At 42.5% G+C, this 18,707-nt stretch overlaps 1 protein-coding gene across 1 annotated transcript; it reads right to left on the bottom strand.

Annotated features, from left to right (window-relative positions):
* Positions 1-5,876: 5,876 nt before the first annotated feature.
* VMA21 (vacuolar ATPase assembly factor VMA21) lies at positions 5,877-12,260 on the bottom strand. Its single transcript, XM_082062044.1, has 3 exons — positions 12,161-12,260; positions 10,735-10,844; positions 5,877-8,710 (listed from the first exon to the last, which is right to left on the bottom strand). The coding sequence occupies exons 1-3, from the start codon at positions 12,214-12,216 to the stop codon at positions 8,568-8,570; spliced, it is 309 nt and encodes a 102-aa protein (XP_081918170.1). The 5' UTR covers positions 12,217-12,260; the 3' UTR covers positions 5,877-8,567.
* Between the last annotated feature and the right edge of the window lie 6,447 nt (positions 12,261-18,707).

The following is an 18,707-nucleotide window of genomic DNA, read 5'->3' as shown; positions in this document are numbered from 1 at the left end:
AAAGAAAAATAGTTTTTGGATTATGAAACAATATTCTTTAAATACAGAAAAATAAACCATTTCAAATGGCACAATGTTTTGGGAGAGGGAGCCAAATGCAAATGAGTCATGCTTGAGTACACTTTCCCAAACAATACACTGCTTAGAGCTAAGACTAAGACATGTACGTAACCAAACGCATACATGAAGAGTTAGGGCCCGTGTATTAGTTTAATTCCTTTATATCATTTACCCACTGGCTTATTCCTTCCAGTCTCATGCCAACCCTTTCCCCAGAGACCACCACATGCATACTCCGGACCCTGACCACTGAACTCATTCTCAGCTCAATATTTTGTGCAAATGAACAGATGTGCTCTGGAAGTGCAAAGCAGGATGAACGCACAGCGCTAATGCTATTGAAAGGATAATGGAATCACACCGTTTAGGTGCAGCATCATCCTCCAGTGGTGTGCAAATTCCAACTTTTTTACTTATTATTTTTTAAGATTTTAGAAGGAGGCGGAAGGAAAGGATCAGGCAGAGAAAAGGTGTGCCTGAAAGGAGCCCAGGGAAGTCTAAAGTCAGCTGAATGGCGGCAACAATCCACTGAAACAGGGATTTCATGGAATGCTCAGAAGAACTGAGAAAGGAGGAAAGCATGCGCTGCAGCGTGAGCCGTACAGACTTGGAAGAGAACGTAAAGCTGTGCAAAACTAGGTGACATTCCTGGTGTCCACCAATTCAAGATCTGACCAGAAACAATTCCTAAAAGAATCACTGTGGATGAATGGTGGTGAATGGCAGATACTGCTGAGAGAGCAGTGGGTCACATAATATTCTGTGATGTTAACCTTTTCTTTGCACAAAAGGAATATGCAGAGTATTCTGGGGAGGAAAATCCATCAATACCAGAGTTTTATCTAAAAGCTCTTTCTTTTTGGCTAAAAAATAAGCTTAAATTTGTACTGAGTCTCAAAAGCCTAGTTTAAGTCAATTTTTTTTCCTGGGGAAATATTAAGAACAGATGGGTTTATACTGATTCCCAGTGCTAGGAATGCACATGAGAAAACAATCAGTTGACATCCTGTTGCTGACGGGTAACTCTTCTTATCCCTCCATATAACAGTACTCCTGGCACAGATACCACCAATACCTCATTTTCTGCATTTCATATTGTTATCAGATTTGGGACCAGCCCTTATTAATTCTGCAAAAGCCATGATCACAGGCAAGGGGACTTCCCTTATGATGCAAAGTCTCACCTGTTAATCACAAGAGCCCGGAGCACACTGGCTTCCACAAACACAGCAACTGATCTTACTGGTCCATCAATCTGTACAGGGATTTTTGAGGCTGAGCAAACTACTGAGTTGAAAGTGAAAGAAAACTGTCTTGGCAGAATTCAAGGAGATAAGACAAAATAAATTACTATGTCTGCTTTACTGGTCAATCAGTTCATGTATTATATACACATCCAGATGCGATCAACTGAACTTGTGCTTCTGCAATCAGCCACACTATTGTGTTGCTCCATCTTTAACTGAGTAAAACTGTAGCAAATTAGTTTTGGTGCTGTGCAGAACTACCTGCTGTGAAGAATTACCTGTTCACAGTTTGAACAAAGTCCACAATAAGCAAACATTGTTTATCCCATCAACTTGCAATTTGGACCATGCAGCTAGAGCACAGTTGAGCTGCAGTTTAGGGTTCGCAAGCCACTCAGCTCCGCTTCCAAATTAATCCCTTGCACAAGCTTGATATAACGCAAACATGGCATTTTGGCATGGGCAGGCTTCTTGAAGAGCTGCATCACACATGCCCAGGTGCTCTCGAAGATTTCCTTACCAAAAGGCTCAATGTAGTTTTATTTCAGAGCCGTGCAAGTGAAAGCAGCCTGGATCACACTGACAATGGTACTCACTGTACTTAAGCATTCTCAAGTTTTGTAATATGCTAAAATAAAACTACATTTTAATGCTGAGTTGGACTGTTCTGAATCTAACAAGCATATGACAAGACAGAAACATGCTATTATGTGTTGTTAATTACTCCTCCCAAGGCCCATGACAAATAGCTATCTGATTAAGAATTGTTTATAAAATTGGAAACTTTTTTCCCCAGCATTACCATTTTCATGCCTCAAATACCAGAGCTGATAGCACTAATCATTCTGAAAATTCATGGGCAGCAAAGCACAATTCCCACCAAATGTTTCAAAAACCTCATCTCTCCCTGCAAAGCTCAATGTAATCTTAACTAGGGATCACAACAGATGTCACACTACAGAAGATATTTGCTCCCATCAAAAACACTTGACAAATAGCTAGGAGAGGTAAAGAGAGAGAAGTGCTAAAAAAAGTGAGAACTTGCTGCTGCTTGCAAAAGCACGTGTTAGAAATATGCTAGCTAGAAATAAAGGAATGGCCTTAACGTAACAGATCAGTCATTACCATGAAGACAGGTACCATTATAATTTTATCTTAGATATAAAAAACAAGTAAAGATCAAGTTTTCTCTTAGTAAAACTGGAAGTTGTGAAACAGCTGCTATTCACAATTATTTCTAATAACCCTGTTGAAGCCACTATGCACTAAGTCAAACAGAGGACCCTCCTATTAAACATGTATCCGTCCAGCAAGTCTCAGGGATGTTGAGCTAAACCTGCAGATGATGAGCTACAGACACTGCACTTTTAAGCAGAGCTAGCTGCACCTAACACACAAACAGCCATTCACACAGTTCAGGCACGCAAATCATCAGAATCACCTTTGGCTTGGATTTTTTGGTGAGGGCACGTTTTACACTGTGAGAAAAACAAAGCACTGTATTGAAGACATAACACAAGCTTCTAAAGGAAATTGCTCTGTCATAATGCTTCAAATTAAGAATCATCCAACACTTGCTAATTCTATAGGAATTGTTCTAAAAAAAGGCTCAAACTGCAATAAGATTTGAGAGCAAAGGGGGTTCTTCTGTCTTCTCTATCAGACACAAAAACACTTACACATCAAAGACTCCTTCCCTTGAAATGAGCTGCATGAAGCATTTCAGCTGTGGAGCTAAACTTTGGTAAACTTCCAATTGATCTCCTGTATTAATGAATCAAGCAAACTAAGAGCAACTCTGCATCTGCAACTGCAGTCACCAGATGGCAAAGGTATTAAATGGCTCCTCAGTGCTGTCTGTAGCATTGACCCACACCCAGAGTTTTTCTTCTTTGGCTGCTGTTACTCTCACTCATAAATCATCCTTCAATTAAAAACAGTTTTAAGTAATAACACAGCCCCTGTGCCTATGCCCTGGGCTATTTACATTAAAAATATTAAAGCACACTGTCTCATGTGCCAACTGTAAGCATCGACAGCTTTTTTCCAGGCCTATGAGTAGCTTGCACAATTGTAAAAGCGCAGTTGCAAGTCAGCACCTGATCCCTCCTAGAAACACGGGGCACCCCCAGGGAATAGTCTCAGCAAGAACCTGCCATCTAAAGCTGGTAGGACAAAGATGTTTGTGAAATGCAACAGCAAACCAGCACCAGGAAAATGCAGTCCCAGGCTGGACAGTCACCAAGTTAACTACCCAACTTTCACAAGCCCTTCTCCCTGGCCATCTGTCACCAAAGCTTCCCAGTCACCATCCCTGCCTTCAGAAACAGGAGCACCACCAGCTCTGCCTCTTGGTTTCAGAATGCAAACTGGGAGACCAGCACCTAAAAAATCTGCTTTCCACAGAAATCTCCATTCACTTCTCCTTTACTTTTTCTTACCATTTTAAGTTCAAACAGCACTCTAGTCCCAAGAGTTTACCTCTGTGTCTTGTGTTAAACTGTACCTCAGCATTGCCACACAACGCTGTGATTCAGGCCTGCTAACAGACTCAAGCTGTATCCCGTCATCTCAGAAATTCAGACATTAGTGTGTCTTCAGATAGAGAATGACTTTGGGGACCACAAACTACACAGAATTTCCTTGTGGTGAGCCCCATTCAAGCCCAAGAGAGCCTCCCCTTGCAGGGAAACAGTGAGCACTGTTTCCTGTAAATTTGAAACAAGATGAAATGTTAAGAGTGGCGTGTATTCGGTATCGTTAAAGAAATATTTACGCTCCACAGTCTTGATTGTGCCCTAAGAGATGACTCAGAGCCAGTAGCAAAGCTAGTTTGTACAGGACAAAGCTGAATAAATGTGCCCCAGGTCACACACTGCAAAGCTGTCAACTTGAATTGTAAGTTAAAAGTGGAATTGGCTTGCAATTTTGTATGGTTTACATATTTCAGGTCAAGGGCTCTGCATAATCCCCTGGACAACAGTGGAATAACACTTCCGAACTAAAACATACGGTGCCTCGGTCATCATGCACCAAGCTGTGCCAGCACAGGCCAGTCTTCCCCCTACCCCATCTCCACCCCACCTCCCCAGGTCACTCCTTGGCTTCACAGGGCCCCTCTTCCCCTTGTCCCGTGGGCTGCAGCCCACCTAAATTTCAGTCATACCCAGAGTATGTTATTTTGTAATAATATATAGTTTGCCATTTTAATGGCCTGCTCCTTTCCCATCTCTTACTCATCAAAACTATTATCAACAACACCTCAGCCTGGCGGTTTTGAGCACACTCTGTCCAATTGTGCTGACTACCAGAAGCCTAAGAACAGTTTATCTAACTACAATAACTGTGCAGCGGTCTGAAAACAGCCAAAATTGCAATAACATCAACCATTCTACTGTTCACCAATGCACTGAGAATGTCATTTTTCAGCCAGCACCACAACTTCCCCTCTCCCATCACAGGAATCAGGTACAAAAGCCTGCCAGCCAGTTTGTCATACTGCACGAGCAGCGTGCTGAAGTTACATCCTTTAACTTCCTATCAGTTTGATAGACCCCAACTGCCACCACCGTGGAAATTCTGCAGGAGGCTGGGTTTTTTTTGGGGGGGTGGTTTGTTTAGGTATTTTGTGGTGTTTTTGCTTCTTAATGTTAAGCGAGAATTATTACTAGATACTCTCTTACATAGCAAAAGCCAGGTAGATAGTATTTTGTTTTGTTTCAAATATACTGCAAAGACTATTTAAAGTTCACGTACATTAATCAGTGTTAGGGTATGGCAAAAACTCCGGTTAGCAACATGATCACAAACATCACCTTTTTCTCTGGAGACTTCCTACTCGGTGCTAGCAGCTAGAAGAGGAATTAAGTCAGGCACACCTAACCACAAACCAAAGCTGACCACCGCCATGCTTTCATGGGCTGGGTACCCACCACAACAACCTGCAGGCCATTAAATAAAACAAAGATGGTAAGAAGTACAGAAGAAAACTTGATTTTGCAAGTCACTGATTTTCCACTTCCCATTTCCCCCAGTGCCTTTACTATTTATCACCTTGGAAAATATTCCAGAAAATTCCTGCTACAATCTTAGTCTCAAAGTATTTGCTCACTGTTACATACCATTGCTTGCTTTAGCTAAATTGCCTAACTGTAAGCCTATACAAACACATGATGGACCACTGAGGCAATTCTGAAGTATTGAATAACTTATGTAGACCAAGTTTTCCCAATGTTGTCTTTTTAACAACTGTTGTCTCAAATCCATTCCTAGTAATAAAATTAACTTACAGAACCACTTTGAAGTACCCCACCATTAAAAATTTTACATTTCCATCCTACAGAAAACAAACCCCAAAGCAACAAGAATATTGATCTCTCCACAATTTCTATCAGTTTCCATACTTGTATATGTGCCGGGCTGACCTCGGTTGGACACCATGTGCCCACCAAGCTGCTCTATCACTCCATTCCTCAGCGGGACAGGGGAGAAAATATAATGAAAGGTTCATGGGGAAAGATAACTGACAGATTGCTCACTAATCACCATCACAGGCAAAACAGACTCAACTTGGGGCAATTAACTTTATTACCAATCAAATCAGAGCAGGATAATGAGAAATAAAAACTAAATCTTAAAAACACTTCCACCCCACCTTTTTCCCATGCCTGACTTCACTCCCAATTTCTCTACCTCCTGCCCCCAGGCAGTGCAGGAGGATGGGGAATGGAGTTGTGGTCCGTTCATCACATGTGGTTTCTGCTGCTCCTTGCTCCTCAGGGCAAGGACTCCTCATATTCCTCCCCTGCTCCAGCGTGGGGTCCCTCCCACAGAAGACAGTCCCCCGCAAACTTCTCCAACATGAGTCCTTCCCACTAGCTGCAGTTCTAGTGCAGGCTCTTCTCCACGGAGTAGAGTCCCTCAGGAACACACTGCTCCGGTGTGGGTCCCCCCACAGTGACAAGTCCTGCCAGCTGCCTGCTCCAGCGCAGGCTCTGCACAGGGTCACAGCCCCGCCTTGGGCATCCCCCTGCTCCAGCGTGGGGTTTTGCCTGGACTGCAGGTGGATCTCTGCTCTCCCGTGAACCTCCAGGGCTGCACGGGACAGCTCGCCTCACCATAAGCTGCTGGTCTGCACCACAGGCTGCAAGGGAACCTCTGCTCCTTCTTCACTGTGTTTGGTGTCTGCAGAATTGTTTCTCTCACATATGCTGACTCCTCTCTCCAGCTGGTATTGTGCAGCAGGTTTTTTTTCCCCCTTCTTAACTATGTTATCCCAGAGGTGCTACCACCATCACTGATGGGCTCGGCCTTGGCCAGTGGTGCGTCCATCTTGGAGCTGGCTGGCATTGGCTCCATCAGACATGGAGGAAGCTTCTGGCAGATTCTCACAGAAGTCATCCCTGCAGCCCCCCACCCACTATCAAAACCTTGCAGTGCAAACCCAATACAGTACATTATTTAAACTCTAGCGGCCATTAAACAATTAAAAACTTGACATGAGAATTAGCTTTGACATTAACAGAAACATCAGGTACATGAAAGGAAACAACCTAAGATACCACAACAAAGCCCTTCAGATATAATAAATATTAGTATTGGTGAGACGCAACAGGAGTCTCGGTAGAGTATCTACTCCATGTACACTCTACATTGTATGGCTGCAGTTTCTGTTCTTTGTGTTCCCTTGTCATGGTGCAATTCCACCACTTGACTACTTTCACTGCACCACTCACCAGAGTGGTCATTTCAGCTTTCAAGCACAGGCAACACAAAACCTACCAGCCACAAAACCTATGTGGCTGTTACTATGCAGAGACTCGAGTGTTGCCTCTCTTCTCAAGATCATTATTGATCAAAGCATTATCTTCAAATATCTTCAAGAGGATGGATTCAGACTCAGCTTGTTATCCTCAACTGCTGAGACGTTACAGTGCCTATAGTTAAAGCACATGCCAAACTTCTCAGATTTTTGTAACTACACAATTATAATAAGCAACTGTTTACCTATTATTCTTAGGAAATTAACTTACTGTCTAGGGATTCTGGTACGTGAAACATAAAACAGATATAGCACAAGACCCAGACAGTAAAGCATGGCATTTATACTTCCATTTATTCTCCACTATAAATGGAGTTAAAAACAAAGCTACTGAACTGTGCTACAGTTGATCTATTTGTCGTAAACTGTGCTACACATAAGCAGTGTTAAAGAGATTATTCAAAAACTGTTCAGCACAAGTGCTTGTTTACTGTATCTTGTATTGCAGGGTAGTTATCTATTAAAAGGCCCTTTTTTGTTCTACAATGTACAGTTCAGATACTAGAGAACAAGAAACCAAAATGCCAACATAGAAACTAAATTTGTATTTCAGGTCCAATGAGACTGTTCTCCAATTTTCTGGCAGCAACCTGATGATGGGCTTCTGGATAAGAAAAGTTAACATTTCAGAAACAAAATGTAAAAATTGACTCGCATTAGTGGTGACACAGTGTATGTGCTTACACACACCTGGAACTGGGACGGAGATGAGAGGAATGAGACCTGGGAACGCACTCCTCAAGCCACTGGACATAGATAACCAATTTTGGTCTCACTTATGGACAAGTCTTACCACAGACAAATGTAGCACCAAAACCATTCCAAGCCCTGTATTAAGTGAAACATTTCCAAAATATGCTCAGCTAACACAGCCAACTGGAAAATTCAAATCAACAGGATGTCCTCAAGCACGGCAGCTTAACAGTAATCATCATCATTCGGAAAGCTCTGTGCACTGCTGGAACCTTAGGAAGAATGTGTTATCTACAGACTAAAAAGCTTGCCAACAACAGTACAACAGTGACATGAAATTCAAGTTATCCTACAACACAAAAATCTCACTATGATTTGACTGCAAAAAGTTTGTACATACAACCAAGAAAACAAATACATATTTACAGAGCAAGCCAGAAAAAGTACTAGGAATGGCAAAAATAGCTACACGATTTTTTCCAAAAATATATAATTATTTCATTTTAATTCCAGGTGAAGCCCTGCTCAGCTTGACCTAATAACAGCTGGCTAAAGAACAACCTCCATCAGCATTAGAGAAAACACTGGTACATATTTAAGACAAGCAAAAGTTTTATTCTACCTAGAGTTGAGGCATTAGCCTCATCTTTGTGCATGTGTATAATACATTTTGAAGAACGCTTTTCATTCAGCTCACAAAAAATTAATTCACAGTCTGTAAGCATCAGATTACAATGATCTTCATTCTAGTCCTGCTTGCCTTCTCGCCACTGTCGAGAACCTTCATTCCACGCTACGTATACAAAGAGAGCAAGTACCACATGAACAGTAACTACAGCAATTATGGCAGCATAAAAGTAGCTGTCTCTGTCGGACATTCCTAAGGTACCTGAGAAAATAAAGAAAGTAAAGAATATTAGTTATTAGGAACACTGAAATGGTAAATTACAATTCTTCTTAAAGACCAAAGTTACATTTACTCCTATAACAAAAGACTGAACTTAGAAAGATTCATAGGAAAGAATTCACCGTGATAATTACAGACCTTGAAACTATTTCTGGAACAAAGCAACACTGCAATTATTCAATATTTAAGATAAAATACCCTGGGTTTGAAGTCAACAGCTTAGAGTTCAACAACACTCACTTTTTCTGTTACTATCTTCCAGCATCAAATAAAACTCAATATCCTTTTTTTTTTTCCTAAGTATGACTCTCTTCGTGAGACAGAAAAATAGGGAGGTGCCGTGGTTTAACTCCAGCCGGCAACTCAGCCCCACACAGCCACTTAGCCCCCTCGCAGCAGGATGGCGGAGAGAATCAGAAGGGTAAAAGTGAGAAAACTGTGAAAAAAAGCTGTGCACGCAGGCAAAGCAAAACAAGGGATTCATTCACCACTTCCCATGGCAGGTAGGTGTTCAGCCATCCCCAGGAAAGCCGGGCTCCATCACGTGTAACGGTGTCTTGGGAGGGCAAACACCATTGCTCCAAATGTCCCCCCTTTTCTTTCTTTCTTCTTCCCCCAAAATACTGAATGTAATTCCATATGCTATGGAATATCCCTTGGGACAGTTTGGGTCCGCTATCCCAGCTGTGCCCCCTCCCAGCTTCTTGTGCAACTGGCACAGCATGAGAAGCTGAAGAGTCCCTGTATGCTCAGCAACAACTAAAACACAGGTATATTATCAACATTATTCTCATTCCAAATCCAAAACACAGAACTTTGCCAGCTACTAGAAATGAAATTAACTCTATCCCAGGCAAAAATCAGGACAGGGGAGAAAATTATATAATTTATTTGTCACTATAACAGGATAAACCACTGGAACGGTTAAATTTAGAGGACTACTACCTTCTGTTATTACTACCATAAAACAATAATTCCTCAGCAGTTAAGATATATGAATGAATCTCACATGAAATATGTCTTCAAATATCAGAAGACCAAATACCAAAATATAATTTCTCATTTCTTAAAAGAAAAAAAAAAGCCCCCACAAAAAAATCTAACCAAAACCACACACATCACACCACACGAAAAATACAACCCTCCAAACACAAACCCCATCCTATCAGTGCTGCCATTAACTGACATGGCAAAGTTAAGGTTCAGCTTGCCACACTTCAGGTAAAATAAACAACATGCTGAAAAGGATCTTGAAAGTTACCACACCTTCACCTTCAGAACTACATACAGCAGTACACACCAAAGGAGAATCACCTTGGAACACCATCCAACTCAGTTATATATTCACAAACTGCTCTTAAACGCAGCTGCTTTCTCCCTTCCCCCTCTTTCCTTTTGAAGGATACACTTTTCTCCTGCAGTATTAGGAAGTTATTCAAGCCTTGCAGAATCAAGGCTAGAACATGTCTGGCTGTTAGCAGTTTGACAGAACAAGCAGCTATTTTGTTTTTTTTTTTTTCAAATTAAAAGAAAGCTCTACAAGCAACCACCTTCGATACCTGAAACTGGGTATAGGACTTAACTGGTTTACACTTACAAATGCCAGTATGTTTTTTAAAAAAAAAAAAAAAAAAAAAAAGCCTGTAAACAAGATTATTCTGTCTTGAGACACAATTAGTTTGCAACACCTGCAGGAAACATATCCCTGATGATTCCAAGAAGTCTGCTGCAGGGTGCATTATATACACTTCAGGTAACAGAAACAATGCACCTGTATACTACACAAACCATTTTGGAACAAACAGCAGGTATGGGACTGCAGACCACAATGCAGGGAAGGATATATCAACCATGTATAATTTTCTGTTCTAATTAGATATTACAAGGCCTTTAGTCTGCATAAGGAAAAAAATATTCAAAACAGGAAGGAGAACAATGCTATTAGAGGATCGTGCTTTTTTCTCTTTTTTTATAATAGTAATGCTAATTGGCAGAAACAGAATTACCTTCAAATATATAAGCCTTTGATGCAAAATATAGCCCAACAGGTAATGTGATCATTAGAGCTGTGAAGAATAGAAGTGTTCTTAAAGTTGATGTTAATGAACCCTCATTTCTGAAATAAATAAGAAAAGTTACATGCAGAAGAAAGTCACAATATATATGCCTAAAAGAGGACAAGAACTCGTCCCAAGCAGAAACCAATTACTCATCAAGAATTGAGTATGCGTATCATTTAGAAGCAACAAAGACTTTGAATATGCATTTGTTGGCTACAATAGATAAATTCAAAACGATGTAATGATTCTGCCATTCAAAACTCACAAACAAGATTGAAAACTCTATTTTTCCCTGTTATTGTTTTGCAAAAATCAACAACATAGGGGTTTTACATGAATATGCTTATCAGAGTATTATTACATACTTATTAAATATCTAATATTAGATACACCCGCACTTGTCATATGATGGTGCTGATCATGTATTGCCATACATTTAGGTAGCATATACCTTAATAAAAAAAAAAGAGACATACAGAATCTTTTCCTTTACTAGAGTTTGTCTCAAAGTCTGTTGGGGAGGAAAGCATGGAGGGGGCTGATCTCTTCTCCTGAGTAGCAGTGATAGGACAAGAGGAAATGGCCTCAAGTTGTGCCAGGGAAGGTTTAGCTTGGATATTAGGAAAAAATTATTGATGGAAAGGGTTGTCAGGCATTGGAACAGGCTGCCCAGAGCAGTGTTGGAGTCACCATCCCTGGGGGGGGGTTTAAAAGACATTTAGACGAGGTTCTTAGAGACATGGGTTAGTGCTAGAGTTAGGTTATGGTTGGACTCCATCTTGAGGGTCTCTTCCAACAGAAATGATTCTATGATTCTATAATCCCAAATTTTCTTCATGGACATTAGAAACTATTCACTATCTAACATCCACAGAAGAACAGGTGATCTCCAGCTTCTTAACAAAAGTAAATCTCCACTGTTGACAAGAACTTTTCTTACACTGACATACTTGCATCACTTGCCTCCGGAAACAAACAAAGAAAAACCCACCCCAAACAAACATCCGTGTATAACCCCAACCCTAACACGGAGCTTTGACCGGCAGACCAGCCCTCAGCCTCAGGTGCGGGGTTGCCCGCGGTTATGTAGCTCGGCCAAGGCAACCCCAGGGCCTCCACCACCCGCTCCTGCTGCCCGAGCTACCGCTTCTCCTGCCCGCCAAGGGCCCGGGACGCGAAGACACTGTTCCCCGGGCACACACCGTTCCCGCAGCCCCTGCGCTCCCCGGCCTGTGCTACCGGCAGCGATCCCACCCGCCACGGCGCCGCAGACACCCAGACAGGTTGCGGCCTGCCGCCGGGCCCTGCCGTCTCGCAGGGGTGCCCGCCCCTTTCTCCGCCAGGCCCGTCCTCTGCCCTCCCCAGGACTCACGGCCTGAAGTCGGACACCGGCGCCGCGCTCAGCTTCCCCGTCTCGTAGCGCTCCATGGCCGCCGCAGCGCTCCCCGCGCACAGCCGCTTCCGGGGGAGGGACCGCGCCACACGTGACGCACGGAGGGGCGGGCGCATGCGCAGGGCGGGCCGCGCGCCGCCGTCTCCATAGCAACCGCGGGGCTGTGGCGGGCGCGGGTGTCTGGTGCGCCGGGACAGTGTCGTACAGCCGAGCACAGCGACGCTTGCATGGTGAAGGTCAGTGCTTTCCAGCGAACGGCAGTTTCCTCGGTGCCAAAAAAAACCCAAAAAACAAACCATCATTGAGATGTTTTGGTAAACTCCCCAGTACAAAACACAATAAATGAAAAAACGCTGTCAAGGGCTACAGTATCCTCTAAAGGACAACCGAAAGTTTCTCTGTTGTTTGTTCTCTCACAAGTTTTCTGCTCTTCTGGCACTAAAGTTAATAAAAATTCCTTTCCCAGCCAAAGATGGAACTTTGGGTTGAAATCCGAAAGAAACAGTCCCCAACATAACTAACAGGTGCTGCAAATGAGAGACCAAGGAGCTGGGCAGATTTCCCGTCCCGCAGCCTGGCTGAGACTGGGGATTTCAGAGACGTCACTTTGTTTAAGCCATTGATTCATCTTCCTGTTGAAGCTCTCCTGCTCCGCTTAAATACTCACCAAGGGATCTACTTGAACCCCGCTTTCTAACAGAAGACCAGAGCGTTACAACCTCTGTGCTATGCTGTCAGCGCCGTTTGCAGGGCAATTAGTGGTTTATACTCAATGAACACCTAGCGGGAGCCCAAAGCATTGCCAGCTTCCTGACAATAGCTCTGGAAGCCTTTTAGTTGAATCAGATATGCCACACCGATAATGTATTTGCCACTTTGCAGTAAAACCATGATTGTGAATAGTGAGGGCTTTTACTATGTTTTCTCCAGTATATACGAGAAAGCGGGTGAATTTTTTTAGAAGTCTGGGATTTTTTTTTTGCAATGAACATAGCTCAGCCTCCCCCCTGTTTGTTAAGAAGCAGCATAGCTGAGGCTGTTATGGTGCTTAGAGAGGAAGGTCTGGCTCTTGTGGTCACACTTTCACTATAAACCAACTGATTTTATGCTCTTTTGAAACATGATAGCCCTCCTCTTACTTGATTCCACGGCTGCCTGAGCCAGTGAGAGAGACAATTTGCATGAGGGGGGCAGAAGGGGACTGGTGCGGGCTTGGGGGGTGCATTGTAGCCCATACCTAGTAGGATGGGGTTGGAAGGAGGGTTTGCTGGCTAACATGAACTTAAAACTTCAAACTAGTTTTTAAAAACATCTAATTAAACTCCAGCAAGCCACTCACAGAATCCAACCCAAATGTGTTAGCAGGTTTTGTTTATTTATAGATTACTCAGTCAGCAAAAGTAATTTGGCAAAAAAAAAAAAAATAGTGCATAGTTAAGATATAAATCAGATGACTGAAAAATATCAGTGGAGGTGCAGTGAACATTTAATCACTAAATACATTATGTTTTTTCCACTCCTGGTTTGACTTTCGTGTTTGTTTCCCCAGTGGGAAAAGCGATGATATAAGACAATTTAATAACAAAACAAGGAAACGTAAGAGTGGAATAAGTCTCACATCATGTAAACTTACCATAAAGATGCATATCAATCATTAGAAATCAGCATGTCACTCAAGGCTTAGCAGCCCAAGTCATTAATTTTTAATATAAAATTACTTCATACCTCATCACACTGATGCTTTCATCTACTGGACTAATAACAATTTTGCTGAATGATTTCCTGCATGTTCAATTGCTTTTCTTTCATGAGGACATAAGCAAAATACAAAACTATTAGAAAAATTTTGCAACTGTGAGGAAAAAAAGCTTTTTATTTGCATTTTTGTGGCAGTTATTTTAAAAGATCTGGAGCACACAGTCTTGTCTGTTTGTTTCAGGTTTTATACATCAAATATTCTGAAATTTCAGGCAGACTACAGGCCTGTCTTAACTTTTTGGATTATAGAGGAAGTATAAAATTTGCCGTGAAGCAGAAGCTGTGCTGCACATACAAGAAGCTGCCAATTTAGCTGAGACCAAATATCTGCTGCTCTAAGACATTGTCCTCAAGAGCAATTGCCAGGAGATGCTTGATGAATATAAAGAATAAAGGCCGTACTGAGCAATTCCTTTCCTGGAACACGATCCCAGCTGCCAGCACTGGGCTCTGTGCAGAGCACTGCCTGCTGGTGAAGGGATTCCAGTTTGCCTGGCAAATGGAGCGAGAAAGCCTGGTAACTGTGGCCACGCACCTCCAAGTGCTTGGAGTATTTTCTTCTCCTCCTCAGCTTCATTCGTGCTGCAGCCCCTTTAGCTGGTCCCTGTGAACTGCCTTGCAGCCTGCCCATGAAAGATCAAAAGCAACATGAAAACACAACAGCTGAACTTGGTTCATTTGGTGTAGTGTGCACATTTTGAAATTCCGACTGAAAACACAGCCTGTGTGGATGGGCTGCTACGCAATGCAGGAGCACCAAGGGCCCCGCTTTTCGGGGGGGTCTGCATCTCAGCAGGGGTGCAGAGCAGCTGGGAAGGTGCCTGCTGGAGCAATACCATCTAGTGGCAGATGGAGAAAAAGAATCCCCCCAACACGTGCAGAGCTGGAAACGTGAAAACTGAAATGATAATATTTAAAAACAAAACCACCTGCTTGTGAGTAACTTTTTTCATGGTTTGTTTCCATTGTAATATATCAAAAAGGCAGGTATTAGATGATCAGAAAAGGAGCTGGAGTGAGGAAGGTACAGTGGTTACTGGTACCAGTAACAGACTCAGGTTACAAGGCCTGATCTTGTAGAAATGCCAAGTGATCCCAAGGGTCTGGCTTTTGGAATGAGACTTCCCAGCAACAAACAAGCAGCATCAGCTTTGAGCCTGTTAAGCACTTGCATAGAATTAGTTAATGTTTTTACGTGATTAATGCTTAGCCCCAGAGGAGATGGTGTAGAAGAAACAGCAACTGTGAGATGGGGCTTTATTTCAAGTCATGATTTGCCATGGCTGGAGGAAGGATGTGAAACATTTGTGACTGGATTTACAGTGTGGAGGGACAATTCCTATATAAGAGAGCTGGCATTTGTAGAGAGAGAGAACATCTTTTATTACACCATCTGATGGAGCTTGAATAAACAGACCATTCTAGGGGCTCTCCATCTCCTTTGCTGAATAATAAGGACTTCTGTGCTGGAACAATGTCCACTTTTTTCCAGTGATGTCAGTTGATCTAATTAAAGATGTTAGCTCTTTCTACCAAACCCTTCCTCTTTCAGTTTCTTGATGTTCTTGGCTCCAGCAATACTGCAAATAGTCTCTATTTATTTGTTTTCTGAACCTCTACACCCCAAAAAGAAAGAGATTCATTTCACAAAAAGTGATACTCCAAGCCACAAGCCCAACTTTTCAATACAAAGCATAGAGCTCATTGCATTGTTGGCCTCCAGCTTCTCAGGGAATAGAACCAGAGTAATATTAATGCTTCTGGTTAGCAAAGAAGTCATTTATATGGGCATTATAGGGGTATTTCCCCTGTTACAATCCTGTTGCCATTATTGCACATCCCAGGAGAAGTTAGAACAAAAAGCTAAGACACCCCTATTAGGTAATGGAGCTTGGAAGTCTCACAGTCTAATTTCCACCTCTCACTATTATTGCTGTCATTTTGCAAGGAAAACAGAGGCCTACTGATGGATGTGGCTGCCTTCCACATGTGTTGTGAAACACCTGAGGCACCTACATAATAGAGTGGAAAGGCTTCATTCCCACAGCTGATGTAAATTAATCCATATTACCAATTACAGGTGAGACTCCAGATACTGAAGAGAAATCCTATTTTTCTCTAGAGACAAATGTAATCAAAGTTTTACATGTTACATGCAAGTAAAGCAGTATGTGACATTTTACACCTCTGCCCAGAGAAACAATACTGACTATAGAGTGGATGTTGTGGATTTGTTTTGCAGGTTTGGGGGGCTACTTTTCTGAAAAATAGTGTATATCAGCACAAATACACAGACAACAAAGCCCCTTCCCACTGCTATTCAAGTTATAGGTAGCTGTGGGAAATACAACAGGTTTTTGTGAAGATGAAGAGCTAATAGGAGTGACAATTCTCTTCTACAGAATATTAAAAAAAAAAGCCTAGTAGTCCAATCCCGTGCATCAGGCAGCATGGGAAAGACCCCATGCTGGGAGCAGTAGTCTCTCAGCACTGGTTTGCCATGATGGGCAATGTGTATAAAAAGTGCTTGGAATCTGAAAACCCTTGGAGAGTTCATTAAAGTGCCAGTTTTGAGAGAGAGTAGCAGTAAGGTGCAAGAGGACGGGCTTAGCAGGCAAGCAGGCAGGCTGCTGGGGTGCCTGGCAGTCATATTCAACTGCTCATAGGGCTTGTTTTATTTCACACCATCAGTGTATCCAATGTTTACCTCTGAGCTCAAGACCTGATGAAAATCTGTTCCTCAACTGTAACTTGATCATGCATGCAAAAAAAAAAGTAAAATGAACTGATTTCACACTACATTATTAGATAAAATTTCACAGTATTGTTTAGCTGAGACAGACCACAAACGACTTTCCACTTTTGCCAAAAGGGTTTTGTCACAAGGAGGAGACTATTTTTTCTAGTTACTACAAAAAATTTTCCAAGAAAAAAGTCTTCAGCAAAGGCAGAACAACCGGGCTGCTCTAAGTGCCCAGGAAAATCATCAAAAACTGGAGATGTTTCTACATTTATATCTAAACACAGAAGCACTAAACCATTCATCTAGGGTTACATGGGGTCTTCTGCATTTGTTCTGTGTTAGGTGCTTATCTTCCCTATTTCATTCTCTGAGGAATTTACCTGCACTTGCACTAGAAAACCAGTTAGGGCTGAGGCACAGGCACAAACTCTGCTTGCTATATGATAGCCCCATGGTATTTTTGCCAGCCTACCCCTGGAGTGGGTTTGTCCTGCAGCAGCCAGCGCTCTGCAGGCACCAAGCAGGGACAGCCGGGCAGCACCGGCTCCCAGAAGGTGACACAGAAAAAAACCACGTTCTCTTGCAGTGTTCACAGGCACCACTGGAAGTGGGATGGTGGCTGGAACAAGTACAACCAGGCAATACCTTGTATTGGCAGAGCAGGTTTCGAGGTTGGCACAGTCACCTCTAGGCATGGCGGGATGTGGCCAGGGCTGCAGTGCACCGGGAGCAGCAGGGGAAGAGAGATCCATCAGTCTGAGTAGCAGGGGACTGTGCAACAAACATCAAATGTGCCCCTCAGCTCCACACGTACAAATAAACTGTTTCCTGGATGGGTCTAGAGACACATTTTATAGAGTACAGAAACATGCATAGGTTTTATGGCTTGAATAATGTCTCCTCATAAAACTGATGGTATTTTATGCAATGGGAACTGTAAGAATTTATGCCCACTAGCTCTGGGTTGACAGCCCTTTTCCTTCAAAAGATACCCTTGGTAGCAGGATTACAGCCATGTCTTGCTTATAGGTGAGTGCAGAAGAAGCAGGAAGAAACCTGGATCTCCAGTAAATTCTTCAGAAGAGCCTGGAGTGAAGCATTCCCCTTTGGCTCTAAGACTAATATTTTTAGTGGAGAGTAAGAGGGAAAAGGTCCTTTGCTATGGGGCTGGATTATGGCCATACTCGTGTCTTTCCTTCTGTCGCAGATGAATTAAAAATCAAAGGTTTCTGGCTCCAACCATGTCCTGGCAGACCTCTCACCCTCTTTTTATAAACAGAACTGGGGAAACGTTTGTCCAAGCACTGTGAGCAACGAGCAACAGAGACTTGAGACCTTTAAGGTCTTAGTGGAGCAGTCAAACCCCAACAGATTCAGTGAAATACTTCTAGGACCCCATTCCCATATCTGATATTAAAGAACCTGCCCAAATCATAGAAACTTGTCCAGGTGGTGGAAAAGGAGGGACTTTGAAATTCACATTTCTCCTGTCATGGTTAGGTGCATGAAACAGATTTTTTTTTAATCCTTTAATAAGAGGGAATCTTATGAGGATTTTTTACTGAAAACTACTGTGTTGATGACAGATAAGTCAAAATAAAGCAACGGAAAGAAATGCATGTATTTAATTGCTGTTTGCCCCTGCTTTTTGTTGCTGCCATTGAAATCACTGTGAAAATGTGAGATGTAGGGGCTTTGTGTATTTGTCTGCAGAAAACTTGGAAAATAAGTCAGAAAGAACAGCTTCTGTATTTAAAAGTGGCTCTCTGAAACAGTCATTGGTGCATTTGGGTAGTCATCAGAGTTAAAAAATATAGTATTACCAGGTGAGATCTACAAACCAGCTAAGTCTGCACTGTGTAGACAGACAAACTGGGAATGAGGATAAAATAGGCAAAATGCTCTGTTTGGCTGACCAGGTAAGGAGCATGCTTTCGGGGGACAATGTTCCCATGGATCACTGTAGAGAAGAAAGAATTCAAATTGCCTCCATGCTCCAGCAAAATATGTCAGCACCACAGGTGA

Source organism: Streptopelia decaocto, assembly GCF_964273445.1.
Source record: "Streptopelia decaocto genome assembly, chromosome: 10".
NCBI lineage: Eukaryota > Metazoa > Chordata > Aves > Columbiformes > Columbidae > Streptopelia > Streptopelia decaocto.
This window is presented reverse-complemented; position numbering and strand designations above follow the sequence as displayed.

Excerpts from the sequence above, each read along its gene's own strand:
- VMA21 (XM_082062044.1), bottom strand. The coding sequence starts at position 12,216 with ATGGAGCGCTACGAGACGGGGAAGCTGAGCGCGGCGCCGGTGTCCGAC. Across the intron at positions 10,845-12,160 it reads CCGGTGTCCGACTTCAGGCC|AAATGAGGGTTCATTAACAT; the intron begins GTGAGTCCTGGG and ends TATTTATTTCAG. Across the intron at positions 8,711-10,734 it reads AAAGGCTTATATATTTGAAG|GTACCTTAGGAATGTCCGAC; the intron begins GTAATTCTGTTT and ends TTATTTTCTCAG.